The 23,872-nt window shown below is 40.5% G+C and overlaps 3 protein-coding genes across 3 annotated transcripts; 1 reads left to right on the top strand and 2 right to left on the bottom strand.

Moving 5' to 3' along the window:
* The first annotated feature begins 4,822 nt into the window (after nt 1-4,822).
* si:ch211-161c3.6 (high mobility group AT-hook 2b) lies at nt 4,823-8,992 on the top strand. Its single transcript, XM_061069171.1, has 5 exons — nt 4,823-4,927; nt 5,087-5,170; nt 6,270-6,320; nt 6,441-6,479; nt 8,915-8,992. The coding sequence occupies exons 1-5, from the start codon at nt 4,823-4,825 to the stop codon at nt 8,990-8,992; spliced, it is 357 nt and encodes a 118-aa protein (XP_060925154.1).
* A 4,959-nt stretch (nt 8,993-13,951) lies between these two features.
* On the bottom strand, nt 13,952-16,447 carry si:ch211-161c3.5 (uncharacterized protein C3orf18 homolog). The gene is made up of 4 exons (XM_061069170.1): nt 16,187-16,447; nt 16,033-16,058; nt 15,482-15,611; nt 13,952-14,032 (listed from the first exon to the last, which is right to left on the bottom strand). Exons 1-4 carry the CDS (start codon nt 16,445-16,447, stop codon nt 13,952-13,954), a joined length of 498 nt encoding a protein of 165 aa, XP_060925153.1.
* A 2,073-nt stretch (nt 16,448-18,520) lies between these two features.
* LOC132999481 (calglandulin-like) lies at nt 18,521-23,865 on the bottom strand. Its single transcript, XM_061069165.1, is given in 6 exon segments — nt 18,521-18,564; nt 19,036-19,063; nt 19,065-19,137; nt 19,255-19,399; nt 20,362-20,536; nt 23,779-23,865. Coding segments are annotated over 6 exon segments (552 nt in total).
* Nucleotides 23,866-23,872: the final 7 nt, after the last annotated feature.

Below are 23,872 nucleotides of genomic sequence, written 5' to 3'. Positions count from 1 at the left end.
AACAGTAAAGAGCTCCAACAGAATGGTTGTAAAGTTATTGTGATTAAACCTCACCTCAACAACCCCAATTTAGCAGCAAATGTTTTTACTCACTGTATTTGAGATGCAAGCAGATGTGCTGTGTACAGTATTTATCAGAAATCATAACTTTGGCTCGGAAAACATGTTTTCTATGATTACATTGTTGTTTTACCATATTGTCATTAATTATGTGTTTACACACCAACCTTTACTTGTACATACCCACAGCAGGAGTTGCTCTAATACATGACATCTGCTCGCAATCAAATTACAGTGTTTAGACAATTTATTAAATGTTTACATGCGGCCCGTAAATGCTATAATTGCCACATTTTGTTATTTATTCGCCATAAACGAGAACGATTCCGAGGATCAAGACTAATTGTAGGCCCTCAGGTCCAGAGGATAATGACAGGAGCTGATAAAAGAGGAGGTGTGCAGGGTTTTCAGAACCGTTTTTAAGTCCCTAACATCCCTTAGAAATGCCCCCTTCACCACAAAACTGTACGCCCCCCCCCCCCTTCCCTCCCTCTCCCCTGGCAGTGAATGGAGCTCCGAAATACCTTCTATGCCCCCAGCCTCTAAAAGAAATCCCTCCTCTGCCTTGTCTTTTGATGCCTGCCCCCACCTCTAAAGACATGCCTTTGTGCCTTATGCAGAACTGTATGCGCTGCACATTCTTTCTAGTTCTATAGGAGGATTTTTGTAACCCGGTCCTGATGAGCCCACGGAATTCAGCTTAAATAAACCTCAAGATCAGAGTCCGACCGAATCTCAGACACACCAGCCTGCAGAAGGCCACTGAACTCTCTCTCTCTCTCTCTCTCTCTCTCTCTCTCTCTCTCTCTCTCTGTGTCTGACGCACACTCACACACACATTCGCACTATTCTCTCTAATGCTAACTTGCCACCCCCTTGCCTCTTATTTCCCATTATATTTCTCCTTTTTCTGTCTTTTTTGCAATTTTCACAAAGTCTCTTGTCTTTTGTCGTGAATAATAAGCGGCAACGAAGTTTTTGCAGGGATGGGAACTAATAACACCAAAGTGTCCGCCATGCTCTCAGCTTAATAATGATGGGCTATTATCTCCCTGCGCTTCATGGCGCTTTTTAAATGACAGGTTGACAGTTAAGATTTTTAATCATCATTCAGTTCAACCACTTTCATTTAGTAATATTTCTAGTGGATGACTAATCAAATCCACATATGACTGCTTTCTCAGCAACGGTTGCAGAAGGCTTCTGGGAAAGGCTGAGTGAAATCTTTGTAACAAGTGATGCTTAAAAAAATATGCAAATGTTTTCTTTGCTGTTTCCTCTGCCAACGGAGATTATGTTTTCACCCACTGTCCGTTTCTTTGTTGGTTGGTTTTTATGTTTGTAAGCAAGATAACACAACAAAATAAATAAAAACAGAACTTGGTGAAATGATGTGGTATGAGCCAGGGAAGAAACAATTAGGTTTTGGGGCAGATCCAGGAGTTTTTGCCACTTTTTTGACATAAAAAAGGTAAACAATTTACCTTAGATTATTTGTTTTTTAGTCTAAATGAAGTGTTCTGGTCTCACGTGATGTTGTTCCGTCCCTGGAAACCCTCTCACAGAAGCCTCTCTCTTTGTAACCTAAAGCTGTATGTTTCTGGTCTGATGCCGCAGCATGTTCACCTGACATGACTCCACGAACAGAGCCTGGAATGTGTTTTCACCAAGGCTCAAACATTTCCCTCTGTATGCATCAGTATGTGCAAACCAAGAAAGGCACTGCTGGAAATCATGAAAGATTCTAAAGAGCAAAACAAAGAGAATCGACTCCATTCTGACAAAAACATCTTCTTCACTATAGGGGGATGAGATTTTTTGAATTGTTTAATTTGTCTTTTACACAATGTTTGTTCTTTCTCACGCGTCTACATTCAATGCATGACTGAATCGATTCAACTGGTTTTTTTTGTTTAACAGAAACACATGAAGCTGCAGCCTTCCAGACTTTGTTCTTAGAAACCTCATGAGATCATTCCTTTGTTCTGACTTATGTGTGATACACTGTAGGTGGGGAGATAACAGCAGGGACGGTCTGACCTCACCATCAATTCTACCGAAGAAAACATGTTTTTTTCTCCTCCTCTTCTGTGGAGGGAACTTCCCAGCCACCCCCCACCCCCCCCTTCCCCGGACTTTACTTTGGGAACCCCGGAACCAGACTCTACCCTCTCCTGCTCCTGTCTGCTGGTGCCCGTCTCTCTCTCTCTCTCTCTCTCTCTCTCTCTCTCTCTCTCTCTCTCTTCTTCTTCTCTCCCTCCTTCTTTTTTCCCTCTCTCAAGTGGGTGAGCCCTTCTGGGCGGGGTTCTGTGTCTCACCCTCCTACCCCTCGCTCTGTCTTGAAACATGCTTTAATAGAGAAAGTATGCAATGCATACTGCTCTGCTACAACCCCCCATTATACTGCAACTGGGGTATTCGTGACTGGACGTCTGGGGGGATCACACACATTTCCGATTAGAGGAGGAAGGAGAGAGAGGGGAAGAGAGAAAGAGAGAGGGAGGCAGGAAGAGAGTGTGTGTGAGAGAGAGAGAGAGAGAGAGAGAGAGAGAGAGAGAGAGAGAGAGAGAGAGAGAGAGAGAGAGAGAGAGAGAGAGAGAGATTGTCTTTTCAATGCAGCCAATGAGACGGTGGATAAAGTGAGATTTTCAGAGTTGTGCAAAGTGAGTGAGCTGAACTTCCAGGTGAAACTGCAGAAGCGACTCGGGGTAAGTTGTGCAGCCGCATTGTGTTGCGCTGTGTGCACGAGCAGCATTACACAACATGGAGCCTATAGCCCCAGTGCATGTATGTATGCAGTGTGTGTGTGTGTGTCTGTGTGTGTGTGTTCGAGCTTCTTGCACCTGCGTTGCTCGTCTTTGTCCTTCGCTTCTTTAAAGTCCATCCAATGTGTGCGGGACCTGCTCTCTCTCCCCAAAACAAATTTTCACACCGATTGCGCAAGTGATGGACTCGGTGGGAAGTTGTGAACAGTGACCAGACCCCCCCCCCACCCCCCCTTCACGCTTTCAAACTCCCGGCGGTGGCCTCGACTGTTTTGCCGTCAACATGTGTCCAGTCGCCCCGGAGCGGAGCGCCTCGGACCCGGGTCCACCGGCCCGCTCCAGGCGCGCATTACGCACGGTGCTCCCGGGCTGTGAGAGACTTGTGTGTCCTATAGACGTGTGTGTGTGTGTGTGTGTGTGTCCGTGGTCTATACGTGTAGAAAGTACATTCAGTCCTGGAGCTGCCTGGCAAACACCCGGCTGCAGCCGAGCGGACGGTCCTGTGCTGCAGGAGGAGCCGGAGGTCGGTTGTGTTGCTCCAGAAAAACACACTTTGGGAGCGACGTCTCGTTTCGGCTTTAAATCGAGAAACGAGGACCTCAGATTTGGTCAGATTACAGAGACTTCCTGCTCCGAAGCGGCCGTGTGTGATGGGCTGTGTTGGCAATTAGAGTTTGGCACATTCCTCCCGAAGCCACCTCGGGACACATAGGGGGGGAGCCCCACATCTGTCCTTCAAATCCTTCATCAGAAGTCAACGAGAAGTCACTTTTAAAAGAAGTTTCAATGGCAAGAGGACAGAGGCTACATCTTGTTTACATCTGGGGAACTTTAAATCAGGGCCTGGAATGTAGCTACAGTTCCAAACTGTCTTGAGTCACATTGATCCGTCGGATTCCACCAACTAAACATGATAATTTATTATCCACTTGTTGATTGATCATCATTTTCAACTACTTCCTTGTCAGACCTTCTCAACTCTTGAGCATTGACTGTCTTTCTTTGTCTGGTGTGACAGTGAACTCAGGGTTTTGTCCAGTTTGTTCAGACAAAAGAAGCAGTTTGAAGACTTCACGTTTGGCTCTGGGAACATGTGACGAGTAGTTTTCTCCATTTTCTTATATTAATTTCCATAACTTTTGTCTTTAATCCTTTACGTAGTTATTAATATGTAATAACTCAAATATAATTAGAATAACTTGTGAAACTTTCAAAAAGTAGTGAAAACGATGCTGTGCAATGACGTGTGTGTCGCCAACTGTCCAAAATCTGTTCAGTTTCATGTCTCAGAAGTAATTCAAAGATGCAAATCCTTAAAATGTAAAATCCAGCACCAGAAAATGTTTGATTAATCAATCATCAGTTGCAAATTCGTTCTTTGTCAAATGATTGGGCTTATTATTAAATTGTCATAGCTCTTATGTTAAGTTTAGGTGGCAAACTCACATTATTCCACAGGCATTCTTATTCTACAGACTCTTTCCATGAAGATGTAGTTGTAGTAGTTTTATGAGTGGCCTGCGTTTTACTGTAATACAGTAACTGTGTAATAGATGTCCCAGCATCAGCACACCTACCACATGCAGTGAGAAATACCTCACTGAGAGCAGATGGAAAAGCAGAGTAGAGCGTGGATGCAGGTTGTGAATATCTGAGCTACTTTTAGTCGCTGCACACTACTCTCATGTTTCCCTGCATCTGCCAGAGCCCGGTCTGTGTTCCGATGCACCGGGTGCTAAGGCTTGTGTATGAGCAGTTCCCACGCTTGCTCTTGAAAAGGCGTCCTGCGTGGTTCTGATATATCAAGCACTCGTTCAAACTCACCGTGCTAATTGTGCAAAAAAGAAGAATATTTGAGGTGGCGCTGTTGAACTGATTCATTGTCATTTTTTTTTCTCCAGCTCCTGATACTCAGCTCTTCTCCTCTCGAAGCCCTCGAGGCCGCCCCTCCAGGCTTTGATGCCCACACTCTCTAGAGCAGGTGGACAGACGCAGGCATGAGTGACAGTGGGACCAAAGAGCCGTCTCCCCCGGCAACCACTGACCAGTCTCCTCCTGAACCTCCGCGCAGGGGCAGGGGTCGGCCCAGGAAACAGCAGCAGGTAGGACTTCAGTCTCCAAAAGATGAATCTGAGCCCCTCTGATTTAAACTCATTTAAACATGTTAAGTCGTTACTACTAGTTGACTTTAAGTCTATTCCTACTGGTTGCTACTGGTTTTTTTTACTGGTTATGGCTTCAAATCCAATCTCTCTCTACAGGAGCCTGTTGGACCCCCGACTCCAAAGCGACCGAGAGGACGACCGAAAGGCAGCAAGAACAAAGGCCCCAAAATTGCACCCAAGGTTACATTACATTTCATTTAGCTGACGCTTTTATCCAAAGCGACTTACAATAAGTGCATTCAACGATGAGGGTACAAACCCAGAACAACAAGAATCAAGAAAGTACAATTTCTTCAAAAAAAGCAAACTACAGAGTGCTATAAGTAAGTGTCATCTAAGTGCTACTGAATTGGTTCAACTGACCAGTTTACCTGCGACATTGAAACTTAAATTTTTTCTACCAATAACAGCAGATTTTCGGTATAATATTGTACTACAATCTGCACTGCCAGGCAAAACTTTAACTGTTAAAGTTCAGGTTTGAGGATCTCATAAACCTGTTGATTCAGGGGCTAACGTTGTTGTACTGCCCCTGCTGGCAGCTTTCCATTGGCTGGAGCTGCTCCTGCATTTACAACATGTTGAAGATGAACAGCATAACTCTGCAGATCAACTGGTCTTTTTATACACGTGGAAAAATAACATATGCCAATAGTTAGTTTTGTTGGCAGAGACACAGAGGGGACTCACAGCGGATGGTTTTCTTTAGCAGCAGCTCTCGAGGAACAATTATTGTCGAGTACCCCAACCTGCTAAACTTGTTCCTGGAACTCATTTTCTCTATGAATCTGCAATTACACACGTCACTGACACAAATCCATTGTTTGAGTTTACAGAATTGAGAAAACCGAACATAACAGAGGGATTAAAAAGAGCAAAGTATGCTATTCTTTTAGTGGGGCTAAATCATCAGTTAAGTTCAGATAAGCAGAAGATATAAGCTGATTCTTTTACAGGATCCTTGTTCAATGGGTTAAGGTTAGATTTGGAAATGATCACATAAAGGAGTAGTTCAGTTTTAAGAGATGCAACTTGTGCTTGTAAATTCAAGTTTAAACATTTACAATTAACTTCAAAAATTAGCATTTATAAAATGTATTGAACAAACCACGTTTATCTCCTGTGAGGATTGTTCCCAGCTGACTTACAGAAGCTTTAGCTGTTAAATTGTGTCTGTTGTTAAAGTCTGAAAAGCTACAGTTAAATGAGCGGAAATTGTTTCTTGATATGATTGGTAAAATATGAATCTATATTTAACCACTCATCTGTTCTCCCTCAGAAGATAGAGCCGGTTGGGGAGAGACGACCACGCGGGCGACCCAGGAAATGGGTATGGAGCGATCACTGACACTTCCACACTGTACATCAACCCTAACTCTTAACATATAATATATGTCGGTGTGTTTGTGCTGGAGCACTTCACTAATGTTGGATTAATTTCTCTCCACAGCCTCAAAGAGTAGTTCAAGAAGTAACTGAAGAGCAGCAGGTGAGGAAAAACGAAATCTGGTGGTTCAGTTTGGTTTCTGACTTTCTGTAAGCCTGCAGGGAAAATCCACTAAAAATGAATAAGTTTGGATTTATTTTAAAAGATTGATCTGTGTTTAAAAGAAGCTTAAGGCATTGTATTTGATTGTCTGTGATGTTAAGCGAACACTTGCCTTTAGGAGTCATGTTGAAATGAAATTTTGCAGAAATGGCTCGTGGTCTAACAAACTTAAACGTTAGTCAAATCTGATTTTGATTCATTTAATTCCTTCACGGCTCTTCTCTGCAGATTTTCTAAATAATTTTGAATCGTTTTAAATGTTCTTTTGAATTGAGATCAGACTGAAGTGACTGTGACACGTTGTGACTGTGGACCTTCACAGTCTCAGTTCAACAGAAATCACATTTTGTGTCACATGTGCCTCTTGACTCAGATCTTTACATGTATGACTTGTAAATGAGAGTTGAGCTCTTTCAACCGTTCATGGACATCATGAGCTGGTGTTAAGTGAGTCCACAGTTTATGTTCAACATCAATCCTATTAGCTACATTCAAAAGCCCTTTGTTCACATGACAGTGAGGCTGCATCCAACAAACGGTGGCTTTCATGCAGCTGGACCACTGCACACCCAGCTGCCACCGATGTGGTGGACAAACTATGGTATTGGAATAAAGCTCCTAATTAACAGCACCTCAAACTGACTGCAGTCTCCAAAATCTGCATTAGGCTATCAAATGTATATCCAAAGTCTTCATGGTGATGTGATTTATTTCAGAATTACTTGAGAAGAAACATAAGAACCTCATAGAATCTAGAGTAGATCAATGCAAAATCATGCTAGTCTTAATTTATTCAGTATCTGTCTGTAGGAAAGTCTGTGGACAAGGCCCGTCTCGTTGTAGTTTGCGCCAAAACGTTTTGTTTTTGAGGGTTTTTCTATTTGCTTCATCACCTTATCTTCTATGGAAGTGTAAGTACTGCTCAGGTATTCCTTCATATCTGTCATTCTAAACTTTAGGACTAATTTATTTTGGTTCCAAAAACATCTTAAATTGAATTTGATGAAATCTGAACAAACCGTGGGAGGACTCTGACCTCTGTCTATTTCCCTGGCCTTGTCTAACACACTGTCCCCAGCATGTTTGAGTTTACGAACATATTTATATTTTATATCTTGCATTGTTATACTGTTTCCACAATAGACTTTTACACCTAGCACTTTTGTGCCAAATGATTCCTCTTTGGAAACCGAGCACAGTATCAAACAAACACAGTGTAGAATTACAAACTTTGCTGTTGCTTTGTCACATTCACTGTAAATAACCAACAACCAGTGCACTTGTTCTTTGGGCTTTTATGTGAAGCGGCTTCATGAGGATGGGACATTTTCTTGGAAATGCACAGATTGTTGAATTCCCCAGAGACATATCCAAACATCCTTTCGTGACATCCAGCTTTGGTGAAGACTGTTCACACAGCGTTTCTCAGAACTTTCAGTTCTTTCAGGCGTCTTGTTCATCTGTCAAACATTGCACAACGTTTTGTCACCGAGGCGGGACAGTTCTGCCGATGCCCCTCGTCTGCCTTATCGCATCCTCCCCACAGAGCAGTTTGTCAAAGGGGTAGAGATGCTTCAAGAACTGAAACTGTTGAGACAGACTCCCTCTCTCAGACGCACGCACGCGAAGGGGAAGAATGAGTCAATGTCGAGAGGGGAAACCTGATCTAACTGTTCTCTTCCTCTGTCTTCTCGGTTTCCTGACATAACCGTCGTCTTCCTCACATTTCTACGTCTGACAGCTGGATCTACTTCCCCGCACGCAATCACTCAATGAAATTCTTACACTCATTCTTGTATCCGCGTGTGATTCATGACCTTGTGCATATTGACTCACTATAACTGAAAGAGATCAGACAATAACAGAAAGAAAAGGTTTTGGTTCCTTTGTAAACTTCTTAATGGAGCTGGCACAAAATACCTAGCAGAGATGATAGTGCCATAAAACCCTGTAAGACCCCTGAGATCTGTGGTAGGGGTCTGCTAGTGGTACCCAGGGTTTAACAAGCAGAAGCAGCCTTTAGTCATTATCCAGCACAGGGCTGGATGATTTTAGGAATGCCCCCAATACATTGCAGCTTTTGAATCCAGATCAAAAACTGCTTTATTCACTTTTACCAGTTTAAAAAAACTCAAGTCATTTTTATGTTTAATATATTTAACCTCTTTTTAATATCTTTCCCTCTTTTTTCTCCTCTCTTAATCTTGTTTGTTTTCCTTTTTTAAAATTTGTTCTGAACGTTGCCTTTTAATTTGAAATCTTTTTATTTTAATTTAGTCTCTGTGAGGTTTTTAGTGTCCCTATTCAACACCTTGAATATACCTCTGTGTATGAAATATGTTTTTTTAAATAAAACGGCCTTGTTGTTGTTCCAGGGCCCTTCAGGGGGGGCCGAGGAGGGCCCGTCGCAGGGCTCGTCATCTCAGGACACGCCGCAGGAGGAAGGGGAGTAGACATGTCACCTCTCAACCTACCTCAAGGTTTGGCCTCAAACAAGCAGGGGTACCTTGTGACTCCTATCTGTGATGGGGATTCAGGAACACACACACATATACACACTCATACACAATCATTGCAGACCGTGGTTTCTTCTCAAAAGGAGAAATCTACCCTGGATTTGTCGGTTTGGTGTTTTTAACATTGAAGAATTTAATCGGAAAGGGCTTTTTATTAATGTCTTATGTAGTAGTTCTCACATTTTGGGAAATACGCTCCACCACTCTGCAGGAAAAGGAAACGTTTCTCAAAATAAGTGTACTTCCCAAATTGTTGAACTATTCCTTTTTAAGTATGCCTTGCCTTCTCGAGCCTTTCAGCCTGTGTGTGTGTGTGTGTGTGTGTGTGTGTGTGTGTGTGTGTGTGTGTGTGTGTGTGTGTGTGTGTGTGTGTGTGTGTGTGTGTGTGTGTGTGTGTGTGTGTGTGTGTGTGTGTGTGTGTGTGTGTGTGTGTGACAGGTTCGCAGGCAAAAATGAGCGGGAGGGTTAAGAAAAAAAAAAAAGGAACCAAACTGAACCTTTTTGTTGAAACGTGTTTCTGACTGGAGCGCCTTGAAACCTTGCAGTAAATGGGAGCAAGGTGGTGACATTTTGAACAATGTTACATTATGAACATGTGCGCTGAAGTCATTATTATGAAAGTAGACGTGAAAGGTTCTTATTCCAAAATGAAATGTCCAACTTTGGAGGGAGAAAATGTCAATGTAAGAAACGTATTCAGATCTTTAATAACCTCAGTGAAATGCATTTTTTTCCCTCCCAACCAGCAGCTAATGTAAGAAAAAAAGGAAAATACCCAAGGTTTTAAATCGGTATTTCATTTTTGATCAACCTTTCATGTTTACTTGAGTCAACAGCATTGTTGACGCATCATTTTACCACACTCAGGATTTCCCTATTACAGTGCTTTTACACCATATTGAAAACCTCAGGTACAAAACTATTCAGGAACATGTCGTCAGTCTACTCATTCATAATTATTGTGCCGTGTTTGTTGTGCATTTCTGATCTGTATTTGACATTACCAGTATGCCTTGACACAAAGACCTCATTCAAACCTCAGTTACCCTCAGTTTCTTAATCTCTCATTCTACCTCAGCAACACAAAAACACAGATGATCTCCAGCATAGTTATTCTCCATTCCCTCGACAGTGACACACACACACACACACACACACACACACACACACACAGGTTTGTGTGCAGATATACCACATAGACAAACAAAGCGTTTTCAGGGCTACACTCAAACAAACACACAGGGGTAGGGCTGGGTGTTACGGCCAAAAATTAGATCAAGATGAAAATGTTCATATCAGTCCTTATTGATAATTATCATGATAATTATTGATATTGTTTCATCACCCAGCCCTACACAGGCGTTACACTGCAAACAGGTGATTTTACTCTCCGTGTATAAATAAAAGGCATCAGTGTCAATACTTTAAAAAAAGGTACTTGTTAAAAGATGGTTTGAGACTTGGTTTGGTCTCCTGGGAAATAAAATGCAGCCAATAGTTTACAACAACTTGATGAAATACTTGCTTTTTAGGGTGTAGTTCTGTATGAAATACTTGTTCTATTTTTTGTATGTGTGTTTTCTGGGTCTGATTCTCTGATATTTCAATTGTTACTACATCATGTATTCTCATACACTGTAACTTGTATGTGTGACACTCTATAATTCATGTGATCTGGAAGGAAGGGCGGCAAATAAAACCACGCTGACCTTGTAGGAGTATAGCTTAAAATTAAATGAATTCTGGGTAATTAATCAATACTCAGTATCGCATCAGGAGCCCTGTCTTTGTATGACTGATTGTTTAGGGGGGAAATGGACCCAAGTTGTACCATTCTTTATTTTCTGGCTAATAAAAACAAGGCCATAACTTTTGTTGAACAGCTACAACATTGGTCAGTGTGACAGTGATGGTTTAAAGCTAAATGCTAACGTATAAGTTAACAGGAGCAGGTGTGTCTTAAACAGCTTTGGGTGCCATAGGCCAAGGGGACTTAGAGGGCCCTACACAATTGTCATTGCTGTGGACTAATGTTATCAGCTGTTTTCAGGGGCCTCAAGTCAGTGTGGGCCCCAGGAATTGTCTGCTTTGTGAACCCTATTGCAATGCCCCTGTGCAATAGCACAAGTAGAATGTAGTATGCTAACATCTACCAAAAGTCACTGGTCTTACTATAACAAGTGATGATACAGCAGAAATAATATTGGATTGAACATATGTCTTATTGCTTGTCTTTTATTGCTTATTAATTCAACTTATTGCTTATTAGTTCAAAATTTCATGTGTGGGTTTTATTTCAAAAGTTATTGCCTTGCTTTTAAAGGTCAGCTCACCCAAATTATGAGAACACAGTGGTGTCCAAACATGCAAGTAGCTTCGGCTCTTCTTTTTCAAGTTTGCTTTTTGGATGTCTTGTGATGGCCCTAAAAATGGAAATGTGTTCATGGTCACACTGATGTAAACGTTTAATGTAATTTGGGAGAATCATTTACTTTCTATAAAGACAGATGACACATCTCCACTTCCCCCCGCTATCCAGAAATGAAGCCAAAATAAAGCCATCTATTTAGAGACTGAGCAGTTAAAACCACATGAACAAACATCTGTTTGATAAGAACAATCTCAAATGATTACAACCATCTTTGACAAAAGGTTAATTGATGTAAACTTTGACTTCTCAGTTTGGTCCATAGCCCATCGACTAACATGGAGAAGAGTTTATGCTACACTCCAGGCAGCCACCAGGGGGTGTGATCAACATGCTTTGGCTTCACTTTTGCCGAGTAGTCTGTCATCAATCTTTATAGACAGTCTTTGGCGAGAACCCACACTTTAAGGTGAACTAATTTCAAAGAGTAGTACATTTAATGTGTAATGAATAGTAACAATTCAGCATTTATTCTTAATTTAGCAACTGAACAACTAGTCATGTAGTTATACTGGTATTTTGGAGAGATTTTTACATAGGTTACCAAATGTTGTTTTGTTTTGTTAAGAGGTTGACCAGCCTCTCTTCTGTTTTTACAAAAAAAATGTTATTGAGACTTTGATGGTCAGACAAATGCAAACACTTCATCTTCATCAAATTGAGTCCAGTGTCATCATGGGAGGACGTTACCCAGCATGGACAACACATCACTTAGTAGTTATTATGTGACTTGAATATCACCCTTCATTTACTGTATATATTAAGTGTTAATTCACTAAAACTCACTTATGTTATCACTGATGATATGTTGTATCCCAATAATTTTATGTATTACAGCATTGTTTACTAAGTTGCTGCCGGAAGAACTCATTTCAGTTACAGTTTTCTTGTTCAACTGCATTGACATTTACGTGTTATTTTGTGTTTGCCGTCTGGACTACCTCTGAAAACAAACACGCCTGGGTCGTCTCTGAGGAAATGTTTCCATCAGAGCTGCAGGTGACGTGGATGAAATCTTGAACTAACTCTCAAACTAGTGCTGTCGTAGTCCACTCATCTCATCTCACTACGTTCATGTCACCATAAGTGAATGGAAGTCAGCCTCTTCATTTGAATTACAGCCAAGTCAATGTTTGTCATTTTAAACAAGCTGTGTTTGGATGTTACAACAAAGTATAAGGGCCACTTAAAGGGAAAATGTCTGAGAATCAAGTCATAAGATTAGGAGAAAAAGTCAGAGTATTACAAGGGTAAAGTCATAATTTTACTTGTGTTAAAATGAGGAAGAAACAATGAGATTGGTTACAAATATTTTGGATCAAGGAGTGGAACTCTCTTTTTTCTTTCTCTTGAAACATCCTCACTTGTTTCAATCGATTACAACTTAATTCTAGTAATATGATGACTTTTTTTTTCTCATTGAATTTAAACTTTATTCTTAAAATATCACTTTTTTTCTCATTAAATTCTGACTTTATATTCTGACTTTATTCACAAAATCTCAGATTTTTTTTCTTCAATATGGTTCTAATACTTTGTTATTGGATATTTACAGTCAATATGGGGACAATGTTTTTATGTGATCTTACTGATAGTGATATCGTTAAATACAGTACTTGATCCATTTTCAACTATTGAAAGGTTGAAGTGTAACTTGAGCAATCATATTGTATGCCTTACTTTTAACACCAATTTTGTAGCGATATTATTGATGTGTCCTCATCCACTTCTTTAATTGAACTCACAAACCTGTGATATATATTTTGTTATGATTCTTTACCATGTGATTTATGTTATTCTGCTTCTTTATCGCTTACCAATAAAATATCACACCTACCGACTCCTCTTTCATGGATTTGTGCAACGAAAACACTATTTTGCAGGATTGGTTTAAATAGTTTTAATGCATAAAGACACAATCAGTCCTTCATTGCTCAATAAAGACGAAACTAAATGGAGAGGGGCAGTTCACTCGGGGAATGGTGACACATCTAGCGTTCAAGCTAGTCAGAGATGTAAGACCACGAAAATCAGAATAGCACAAATATACACTCCTCTCACATCAAACATGGAAGAAGATTTCGAAGCTCCGAGGAACTTCGCTGACGAGCTACCAAACGTTTCAACAACAGTGACACAACAAGAATTTAGGAAAAGTGCATCACACTGCGTCTGTGTGCCAAATGGAAACAGTGCAAGATCACATGTGACGCTTCCCTTTTACGCTGCTTTACAAACACACATGCACCCGACATTATCTGCTCTCTTTCCAATCCACTGGAAACCGCTTTGCCGTTTCGCACAGTGACAAGTCATCGTGATTAAAAATGTTTCCCAAAAGCTCCAGTTGTTCCCATAAAAAACAGTCCAGTTCTTCCCTCTGTTTTCCCTCCTGAGCGACAGTCTGTATTTCAATGAGGGCCGGCAGTGGGCCCTGAACACTGAGACAAACTAATGGAAGAGAGCTGTCAAGGGTTGAGAGCTTTGGCTACATCTGTGAAGACCAGACGACTGGGCCTCTGCGTGGTCCCCTGGGAGGTTGTGAGAGTCTGCGGAGGAGACGGACAGCGGGACAGATGAGAGATAAAGCTGTTAGTGATGTTCACTTGGTGACAGCAGCCTTGAACTTTGAGGAAAAACAGCAATAGCTTGTTGTCCTGGTGTAACATGACTGCCTGTGTACAATCATGTTTAATTCCGGGACAGTCAGAGGAGTTATTGACTATATGTCAAGATGAAGAAAGGGATTGACGACTGAATTCCAAGTTTTTTTTAGAACCAGAGGCCACGTGTATAAAACAGCAAATGTTCAGCATATTAGTAGAATGTTTATATGGCAAATATGATCAATTCAAAATGACAACATGATGCTATTTGTGTGATTATTGATCGCTTGTGGACGCTGTGTGGACGGACACATTGTTCCTTGGCGTCAGACAGAGAGGTTTGATGCCACAAAAACTTTGTGTGGTCCACTTACTAGGCTCTTCCATACCTTTTGACCATGTCATGGTTCTCATCATTGAATTGAGTCTGCTGGGCTGTAATGGATTAGGTTCAGTTGTCATCACACAAGAGATGCAGCTTAAAGCTTTGGAAGAAGCTTGTGAGTGGACCATGACCTCCCTGTCAACACGAATTTTCACACTCAGAGAAATGTAGATTTTCTTTTTATATCAATGTAAACTGTCTACTGTAGAAAACAAATACAACTGAATATAAATTTTAAAAAGATTCTCCAGTTCTAGTGTACCGATGTAATGCGTTGTGGCATTCGATTCTTTGGAAATAAAGCTTGTACTCAAGCACTGGTTATGCATGTGACCCCTTAAATATTGAATGTGTTGATATCAAGTTGAAGGGTGACAAAGGAAAAGATAAAACTGATGGAAGAAAATGATGATTTCGATGTACTGGAGTATTTTCATTGTGAGAATTTAACATCTACAGGTTTTGGTTTGAGTTACAGAAATAATGATGGTCTGAAAGAATGAGGACTTCGGAGGTAAAAGAGGTTTAGAAGATGGTTCAAATGACACACAGGCGATACTTTACCATGTTTGTCTTTTACCGTTACGCCTTTGTCAAAACTTAAAAGGAAATAAGGTAAACAAAAAAGATGAATTATGATAAGGGGAAAAAATTTACAAGAATGTAGATTAATTTCAACAATGTAGAATATATGATATATGGCCTTAAAAAAGCAATAATAAATAATTTGTCAAAATAACACTATGTGTAAAATGTACAGATAAACAGAATTTAATATATCCAACACATCACAGTAAACAAGCACTGCAAAAATCATTGCAATGTCTCCAACTTGGGCATCAGAAAATATTAGAAAAATGTGACTTCACCAGAGCTGATTTTTACTCCATTTAAGAATGAGGAGAATAAAATATGGCTACCATGGCTTTTGTTATCCAACCATTTACCACTTCGGGTTAGGTTAGATAAATGGTTCATGTGAGAATACCAGACACTCTCTGGCCTACCTTGGCGTTGGGACCTGTGAGGCTGCCTTCCCGCCCGTGGTCCAGAAGCTCTTGTTCCAGCAGATCATCTTGTTCTTCAGCTGGGTCAAAGTTGTACATGGGCATGAGCTGGTGCCTCAGCTTCTCCAGCCTGCAGGACAAGGCAGAGATTAGAGCTGAAGACCAACGGGCCTATCCAAAGGATTTGATGTTGGGCCTCCCTGACTAACCCCTGACCTACTTAGTTAAGGTACATTTTGTACTACCAGCAGTCATATGAGGGAACAATGCTTAACAGGAGTTAGGTTTTATGTGACATGTGGGCAAAATATACGGGGAAATAATATAGATTTTTAAAATACATTTTGATATAAGACTTGTCTAAGTGGCAACAAAGTGATCTAACAATAACATACAATGTATCTTATTTTAGCAGGGAAATATTCAATTAAACCAGCAAATTAAAAAAATCATAATAAAATCTTAAACAAAAAATTACAATTAACCAATTAACAATTAACGATTTTAGAGTCATTGATGTTGGATCAGCAAAAAGCCGAATATAAACTTACCGCTTCCTTTTCCGGATATACAGCAACTAGAATGGAGAGAGACATAACAGAATGAGATATATATTATAGATATAAGGAGAAAGAAGTCATGTTATACAAACTAGATAATAAAGGCAATAATGTCTAACACTGGGAGAAATCAATGATTCCTTACTATTGCCACTGCTAAGCCAATGACAGTGATGATGCCAAAGGGAACAAGAACCATTCCCATTCCCGAGCCCTCGATCACCACCTCCGGAAACGTGGTGGCATTGAAGCTGGTCTCGTTTGTCGTTATGGTAACAGTCATTAACGTAGTCCTGGAGGTGACATTGTCTCTTGCGCTCGTGCCCATTGAGAGGAATGGGATTGTGGTGGTCTTGGCAGATGTGGAGAAAAAGCCTGTAGTTGTTTTAGCTGCGGTTAAAGCCATGTTCAAGTGTAACCGTTTTCACAGTGCAATGTATTTATGTGGAGGTTGTGATGTCCCTCAGTCTCTAGTGTGTCTCATGGTCAAAGTAGACGTCCTCTCTCTGGTCTGGGGTCTGCTGAGCCATCGAGGATGCTTAGGCCGAATGAGCTGGAGAACAAAACCTGAAACAAAAAGGAAAGACAGTGTGGGATTAGTAATACAGACAATTTGATTTTTTTTTTTGTCTGTTTGTTGGTTTGTGAACAAGATTAAACAAAAACAACTGAACGTATTTCCACGAAACTCTGTGGAAGGATATGGTTTTTCGTCAGGACAGAATAACAACATTTAGGTGTGGATCTGAATCAGGAGACGGATCAAATATATTTACATATTTTTTGAAGATTGCGGGATAAAGCATTTTCACTGATTTCCTGAGTTGTAACATATGAATCTTGATGAAAAAAACTCCAGCATATTCAAGTAACGCATATCAAGTGTGTGAAATTGAACATTTCGGTTTTTGACACAGCCCATACCTCGATTTCATTCAAACCCTAGCTGACATGTCTGGCTTGTGGTAGGTGTTTTGGGGCAGGATGTGGAGAGCAGAGGCACATGAGGAAACCTGATAAATTATAGAGGAATACTAACCACTCCAACTGTAACGTGCACAGGGAGGAAATGTGTCTGTGGTGCGTTCAAACGACAGAATCAAACAAAAACCCACCCCCACACACTAACACACACACACACAGCCCCACACACAGGTTCCAAAAATATCCACTGCATCCAAGACTCGTACGTGTGCCTTCCACCCACACACCCACACACACTGTACCCATGAGACTGAATTTATCTTGGAGATGTAGCCTACGTGTATGAGGAGTTTATGCTTTCTATTTTAAAGCAGTGTGATATTGCGTCACAGGAAGCCAGTGGAAATAGACATATGATCCATTCATTCCTCTCTCCTGAGTGCATCCTGCCTGCTTGTTCCTCTTAATGAGGAACATGTGAAGCTGAACCAAACGGCCAATGAAAACCAGAGGCTGGATTCAGTCTCTGGCTGTTGTTTGGTTGACGATCCCTGCTCTGCAAGAAAGCCTCCAACAGTTCTAGATATCTAAATCAGTTAATACTCTCCTCATTACTGTGACACATATCATGTTATATTTAGTCGAGATGGACTGTATCTCAGCTGTCCTGCACAAGCAGCTGAGCCACTAATCCTGCCAACGTGACCCGGTCCCACTCCATGTGTCTTCTCAGATTAGAGATGCAGACGTACCTTAACGTGTGTCATGCATGAGGTTCAGAGGGGAGCTGCAGCAGGCTGGGGCCAGCAAGAGGAGAAAATGTTCATTGGAAGAGGCAACATTTCCTCCAGTGTCTGCCCCTCCTCCTCTACCTCTTCCTCTTCTGCTCTCTCCCACCCCCCCTTTAGCAATGCAGGTCCTGCACAGGCTGTTTACATTGACAATACAGCCCTTTTCTCTACAGATGAACTCCACACACTGAAGTAACCCTACCCCAGCAGACTCCACGAGATCCCCTTTCTGTTCTCCAGTGGCCTCCCAGGATCTATTACCCCCGTCCTGCCCTTTCTTGTATTTCACAGCACAGAGGCTGCTTCAGGGATGCTGCAAGCAGAGATCAGTGCGGCTGCCTCCCTCCCCCCATCACCCTGCTATTGGTCTGATGGCTTCAGCATGACAGAGGCGGTTGGCTCCCTGAGCCGTCTATCTGGTTTTGCAGGGATGAGGATGGGATTTAATGGCCCTGCACACCAGATGCTGTCAGACCCATGTGAATGACTGCATCCGGGTGGTAGGTCTGAGGATATTAACCCTGTGATGTCTTTTCTCTGATCCTCACCGACTGAATTCACTCAGAAACACACACAATTAAAGAAACATGACTGAACAATCCCTTTTGACTTTATTTATTCATTTGATGTAAAGGATTTGTACAATTAATCACAGAGCTGGGATCTGTGATCGTGATAGACTTCTTGTTTTACAGTCATGTGTCAACTGAACCTAAACAGAAAACTGCTGCAGAGAAGAGACAGTTCTTTCTCTCAATGAATCTTCACCTCATTTTAAACAGGTCCCAGGTCATCATGGCCACAAATTCTGAAAGAGTTCACATTAGAAATAAATAAAATAATACTTTATTCCCACAAGATTTCCTTATAATCATATCATCACATTTATTTCAATACAACACATTTCTGAATATTCTTCTGTAATATTTCTGTATTTGGAGATGTTTGAATTAGTATAAAAGTAAAATGTAAATAAAATGAAATCCTTGTCAAGGTTAAATTATGAGTACAAATAAAACATATTCCGATATATTTACGTACAAAAACAGTCTTAAGGAATTAAGAACAAAAATTTGCTGAAGTAACAAGAGTTTGCTGCAGGGTTCATAACATATTATATTTATCTTGTTGATAAATTGCAATAAGCTTCTGATATGAACATTTCCAAATAGATCTAAAGGAAATTAGCCACAAAGAATGGAACATTTTTTACAAAACCAACTGTAGTGAAGCAGAGTGTTTTTTTTTTATCTTTTCATGATAGGGATATAAAACATACCTTCATAATCAATGGCTCCATCTCCATCTATTATCACCTTCCTTCATCATCTGCTCTGCTTCGATCTCATTAAGTGGTTCCCCTGCGTTTGTCAGTACATATCTGGGAATTCAAATTTGATTGAAAATGTATATGAACACTATGCTGAACATAAACATGGGCATGTTCCCATGTTTTTGTTCAAATATATGTGCAAATTTCTACTCTTGTTTTTCTTACTTGAGTGTGTTCCAGTCAATATACCCCTTAGCATCTTCATCAAACACTTTAAAAACAGCTCTTAGTCCAGCGTCCTGGTTCTGGGTTATTTGGTGGTCAAGTGCCATCAGACCCAGAAAACTTTCACAGTTAAAGATCCCTTTACCTCAAATTTATCAAAAATCCTTTGTTAGCTCTGAAGAAAACAGATATACGAATACCTATATTCTATATGCTGAGAAAAACAATAATAAATAAAGGCAGGACTGAGTATTCTCTGCATATTGTAAAACATGTTTTCATATGAAATTTTAAAGTCATGAAAAGTTGTGAATTTGAATTACAAAAATAAAATCGATCAAACATCTTAATTAAGCAAGTAAACTGGTCTTAAAGTGGACATAGAAGCAATTGTCCTGTTGCTGGATGTGAGCTTTTATCCTTACATTTTTATTAAATATTGTTTTCAGATGATCATTCTGCCAATATTTCTTTTAATGAGTCCAACCTGCATACATCACACAGTGAAACACTGCCACCTAGTGATAGAGCTTGGTCACTTCAGTAAACAGAATGCTGCAGTATTAGATAATATTATAATTTTCATAACGTATTTTTGAAGATGATATTCCCTTTGAAAATGTACAGGTGGGTCTGTTTAAATCTTCCTGTAATTACAACTAAAATCCAGACCTGATGAGCTGCAGAGAGTTAATTCAAATGTGTTTTGAGATTAATTTATCCTGACTTTATCAGAATAATTAAACATCTATTATATTTACATTTTAGCACTTAAGTTAAAGAGAGAACCTAATACGCACTTTAATTTCTTACTGGGTTCAGGATGAACTTTAGACAGATGAAGCTGCAACTAACGTCCTGACCTCAAGATGCAGATCAGACAACATGCATGGCACTTAGCTTGAAGGCATTTTAAAGAAGTTGTTTCATGTACAAAAATAGCATCATCTTACAATAACAAAAAACACCACAGTCTCAAAAAGAGACTTGAATCATCAGCAGTAAAAGACCAATCTGATAATAACTGTGCTTTTGGCTGAATGTACATTACGTCTAATGATTGTCATTTTCACGTGGGGTTTTCAGCCATTGCAAGCTTATATTCACCATCCTTGTCCACGTCTTTAGCCATCTGACACAGCTCCCTCTTCGTGGGAAGGATCCCCATTAAACTCATCCGTCTCTCCAGCTCCTGCATCTTCACGTCTCCGTTCTCCTCCTCATCGAACATCTCGAAAACTCCTCTATACTCTGCAATCTGCTCTTGTGTTAACTTGGTGGCCTGGAAGGAAATAATAGAGCTGCAGTATTTTCCCGTTAGATATATGCAAGAATTTAAAAAAAGAAGGTTCAATGTTTTTGGAATCACTACATATTGAGTTCAATGATGGTAATAATTAGAACGATACATTTTGTCTGAGAATTTCCTTTGGTATCAGTTACTCACCATTTTTCCTGGTAGCACAAACACGGCTGAGGATAAGCTCTGTGACCATAGTTACTGCAGAACGAGTGACTGTCTTGAGCCTAATCATCTCTACTCCTCTAATATCCTTCCCCCGAGTTTACAAACGGCTGTTTCAAGACATTTGTCTTGAAGCAAAGTTCTCAACCAACAAAAATTATAAACAGTAAACTTTCAAATTGGGTTAAAAAAACATTTTATTCTCATATTAACCAAAAAGGGTTAAAGAAAAAATATCAAAGCTATGTCAATGATCAGACCTGTTTTCCGTGACCTCACCGTCACATGTCCTTTTGAAGGGACCTGCAATTAGCTTCCTTCAAGCCATTAGCCTTTAGCAGGTGTTTGGGTGTCCCGCAGTGGCAAATAAGCCTGCGAAGGAAAACTGTGACAAAAAATGTATCTTATGGTTTTTATCCTGTATTTTGTTGTTGCACAGCCACGAAGAAAACTCAAGCATGAACCACAGACAGACTTAAGTCAACCTCACAAAGCTGAACATATGAGCAGGAGCATTGCAAAGCTGAGGACGTGCCCCGGGAAAAAGCTGTGAATGCACTTTTTGTATAATTTGGATATTAAATGAATTGTTTGAAGATTGGAGTGGTTTGGTATCGTGTGTTTCTTTGATCAGTGGGTTGGGTTTGGTCTGATTTAGGTGTCCTTCATGTGGGGCCATGCAGGAGGGAGGAGATGCAATGAGGGCTGAGATTATGATGGTGGAGGGTGAGTAAACAATGGAAGGAAAGACAAACATGAGAGGAGCAGCTAACAAGGTTAGCAGGAAGTGGTAAGAGGTGTGCCTGAGGCGTGACCCTGTTCACAAACCGAGTGAAATAATTGCTTTCAAATTATTTTCTTACTTAGAACCTTGCACCTGGATGAAATACAAAACAAATTGAATACATTTGAGACTTAAATCTTGCACATTAACTTTATGTCGCCTGCAACAATAAGCTTACTTCATTGTACTTAATTACTCTGTGTACATGTAGTCCAGGTATTGCTCACGTTTTGTGGACCTAAATGTGTTTACACAGTCAAATTGGAAAACTTGTCTTCTTCATGGGGAAACAAAGCAAGTAGTCAATAAATGAATCATCAAATTCTAAGGGGAGGACATGTTTTAGGTTTAGGGTTTAAGTTTAGGTTAAGGTAAAGCTTTGGTGTAAGGCAAGTAGAGTACGGTTGGAGTAATTCTCCAGTAAATCAATATAGGTCAATGTGTCCTCTTAAGTCATGGGGATATGTATGTTTGTTATAATGGTTTATCTATATGTCGTCGTCCCAGGTCCCTCTTGTGAAAATAATTATTGAACTCCATGAGACGCCCTGAATAAATAGAGCCTAATTAACTAATTATTGTTTGTTGAGTTATTGTAGGAGTTTGGCAAACAATTCCCGCAGTAAAGAACAAGTGCATGTCTATCCAACCGACTACTTAAAGAGCAGAAGTGACTTTGTTGCCCTGCACATGGTTAAATTATGATCATTTTGTGGTATTTCAGGGGAAATGAATGAGTATTCTGCTGTAATGGTTTTCTGGAATTGCATCACAACTAATGAGGAGTTCCTGTGAGAGGTGGTTTTGAAAGAGATCAGTGTATATTCGTAACACATTAAATAGATTTGTATTACTGGCCGGTTTTCTGAAAATACCTATGCAAAGAAACAGTAACCAAAATTTACATTAATATTAATAAAAATTTATTTCTGTAACACTCAACAACATATCAAAGTGCTAGACAAAACCATGGTAATAAAACAACACAACAAAACAAAACAAAACAAGGCAAAAAAGGTTAATATATAAAAAAGAATATAAAAAGTAAACATCCCAAACCTCATAAGCCCATGTTCATATAGAACACTGGCCTTGTCCACAGTCTCGTCTCTTCTTACCTTTAATGTGAAAGGTGCTTGAAAATATAAACAATCATTTCAGAACAGAGGACAAGATGGTGACTATCCCTTGTTGAAGATCCTCCTCACTAGTTTAATGATAAACTGCTAACCACCAGCAGACACTAGGGATCACCCCCACATAGCAAGATTATTTTGGCTTAGATTAGACCCACATCCCACACATCTCACATTCAGCCCACACACCATGTGGAATGACGGCACTTGAGCAGTCCACTCCTGTTTGACCGATCTAAGCCACAAGTAAGCCACAGCAATACCAACGGTGGCAAAGGTGGCCCGGGATTTGTTTTGGGCTATTCCGGCCATATTTACCATTTACTACATGGGCCACTAAAGGTTCACATCCAGATTACACCTTGCCACATGTTTGACAAAAAAGGCCATCGTTTGTTTTGGGATATTTGGGCCAAATTCGTTATTTTACAAGTGGGCCACCTTTAGGCTCACTTTTGTCCGGGGCACAAGAAGTCTAGAAGCACTGCATTATTGCATTTAGTGGTCAATACCCGTATGCCATCTGGGCCACCAGATGTTGGAGACCACCGGGGTCAGGCATGAGTCTATCTTACTAGTGTATCAAGGTTTAAAAGCAAAGAAACTAAGGGGGGCAGCTTTAGATAGTTCTAAAGCTGCAGAATAGGAGTCTGATATTTGTTTGGTTTAAATAAGTCTACGACAATGGTTTTACGCTGCAAAGGCTCATGTAAAAGAAAACTTTGAATCCTGGTCCAGGCACTGATATTTCTAATCAGTTTGAGTGACTGGACGTGGATTCTTCATGCCATTGTTTTTTAACCTAAGTTTTAATTTTGAGGCTGTTTCCTTATTACCATGTCAAATGTCACACAAAATCTACAGACTTTTTATTCCTGTCAGTCTTGTAGCACAACATCATGAGTCCACTTTATATTGTCGATGCTGCTGTTACTAGTTGGTTATAGATGAAATAATGAACAACACTTCCAACTGGGGGTCTGACTGACCCCGACCCTCGATCAGGCCGCTTGGTGAGGGAACGGAAACCAACCAACACCATTTCTCCCGTGCTTTCAATCCACCCTAATGAAACACACACACACACACTCCACGGTGATCACAGTGATCGATGAAGCTTCTCCATGTGCAGATCGAACCATCACACACACAGATCGATGCTCCTCTCCCCGGCGCTGCTGCAGCGTGGGGTTTCCCGGCGCTAACTGCAGGGTCACCGCGCCCATCTCGTCG

Source organism: Limanda limanda, chromosome 4, assembly GCF_963576545.1.
Source record: "Limanda limanda chromosome 4, fLimLim1.1, whole genome shotgun sequence".
NCBI classification, from domain to species: Eukaryota; Metazoa; Chordata; class Actinopteri; order Pleuronectiformes; family Pleuronectidae; genus Limanda; species Limanda limanda.
The sequence above is the reverse complement of the archived record's forward strand: the minus strand, read 5'-3'. Positions and strand labels throughout refer to the sequence as shown.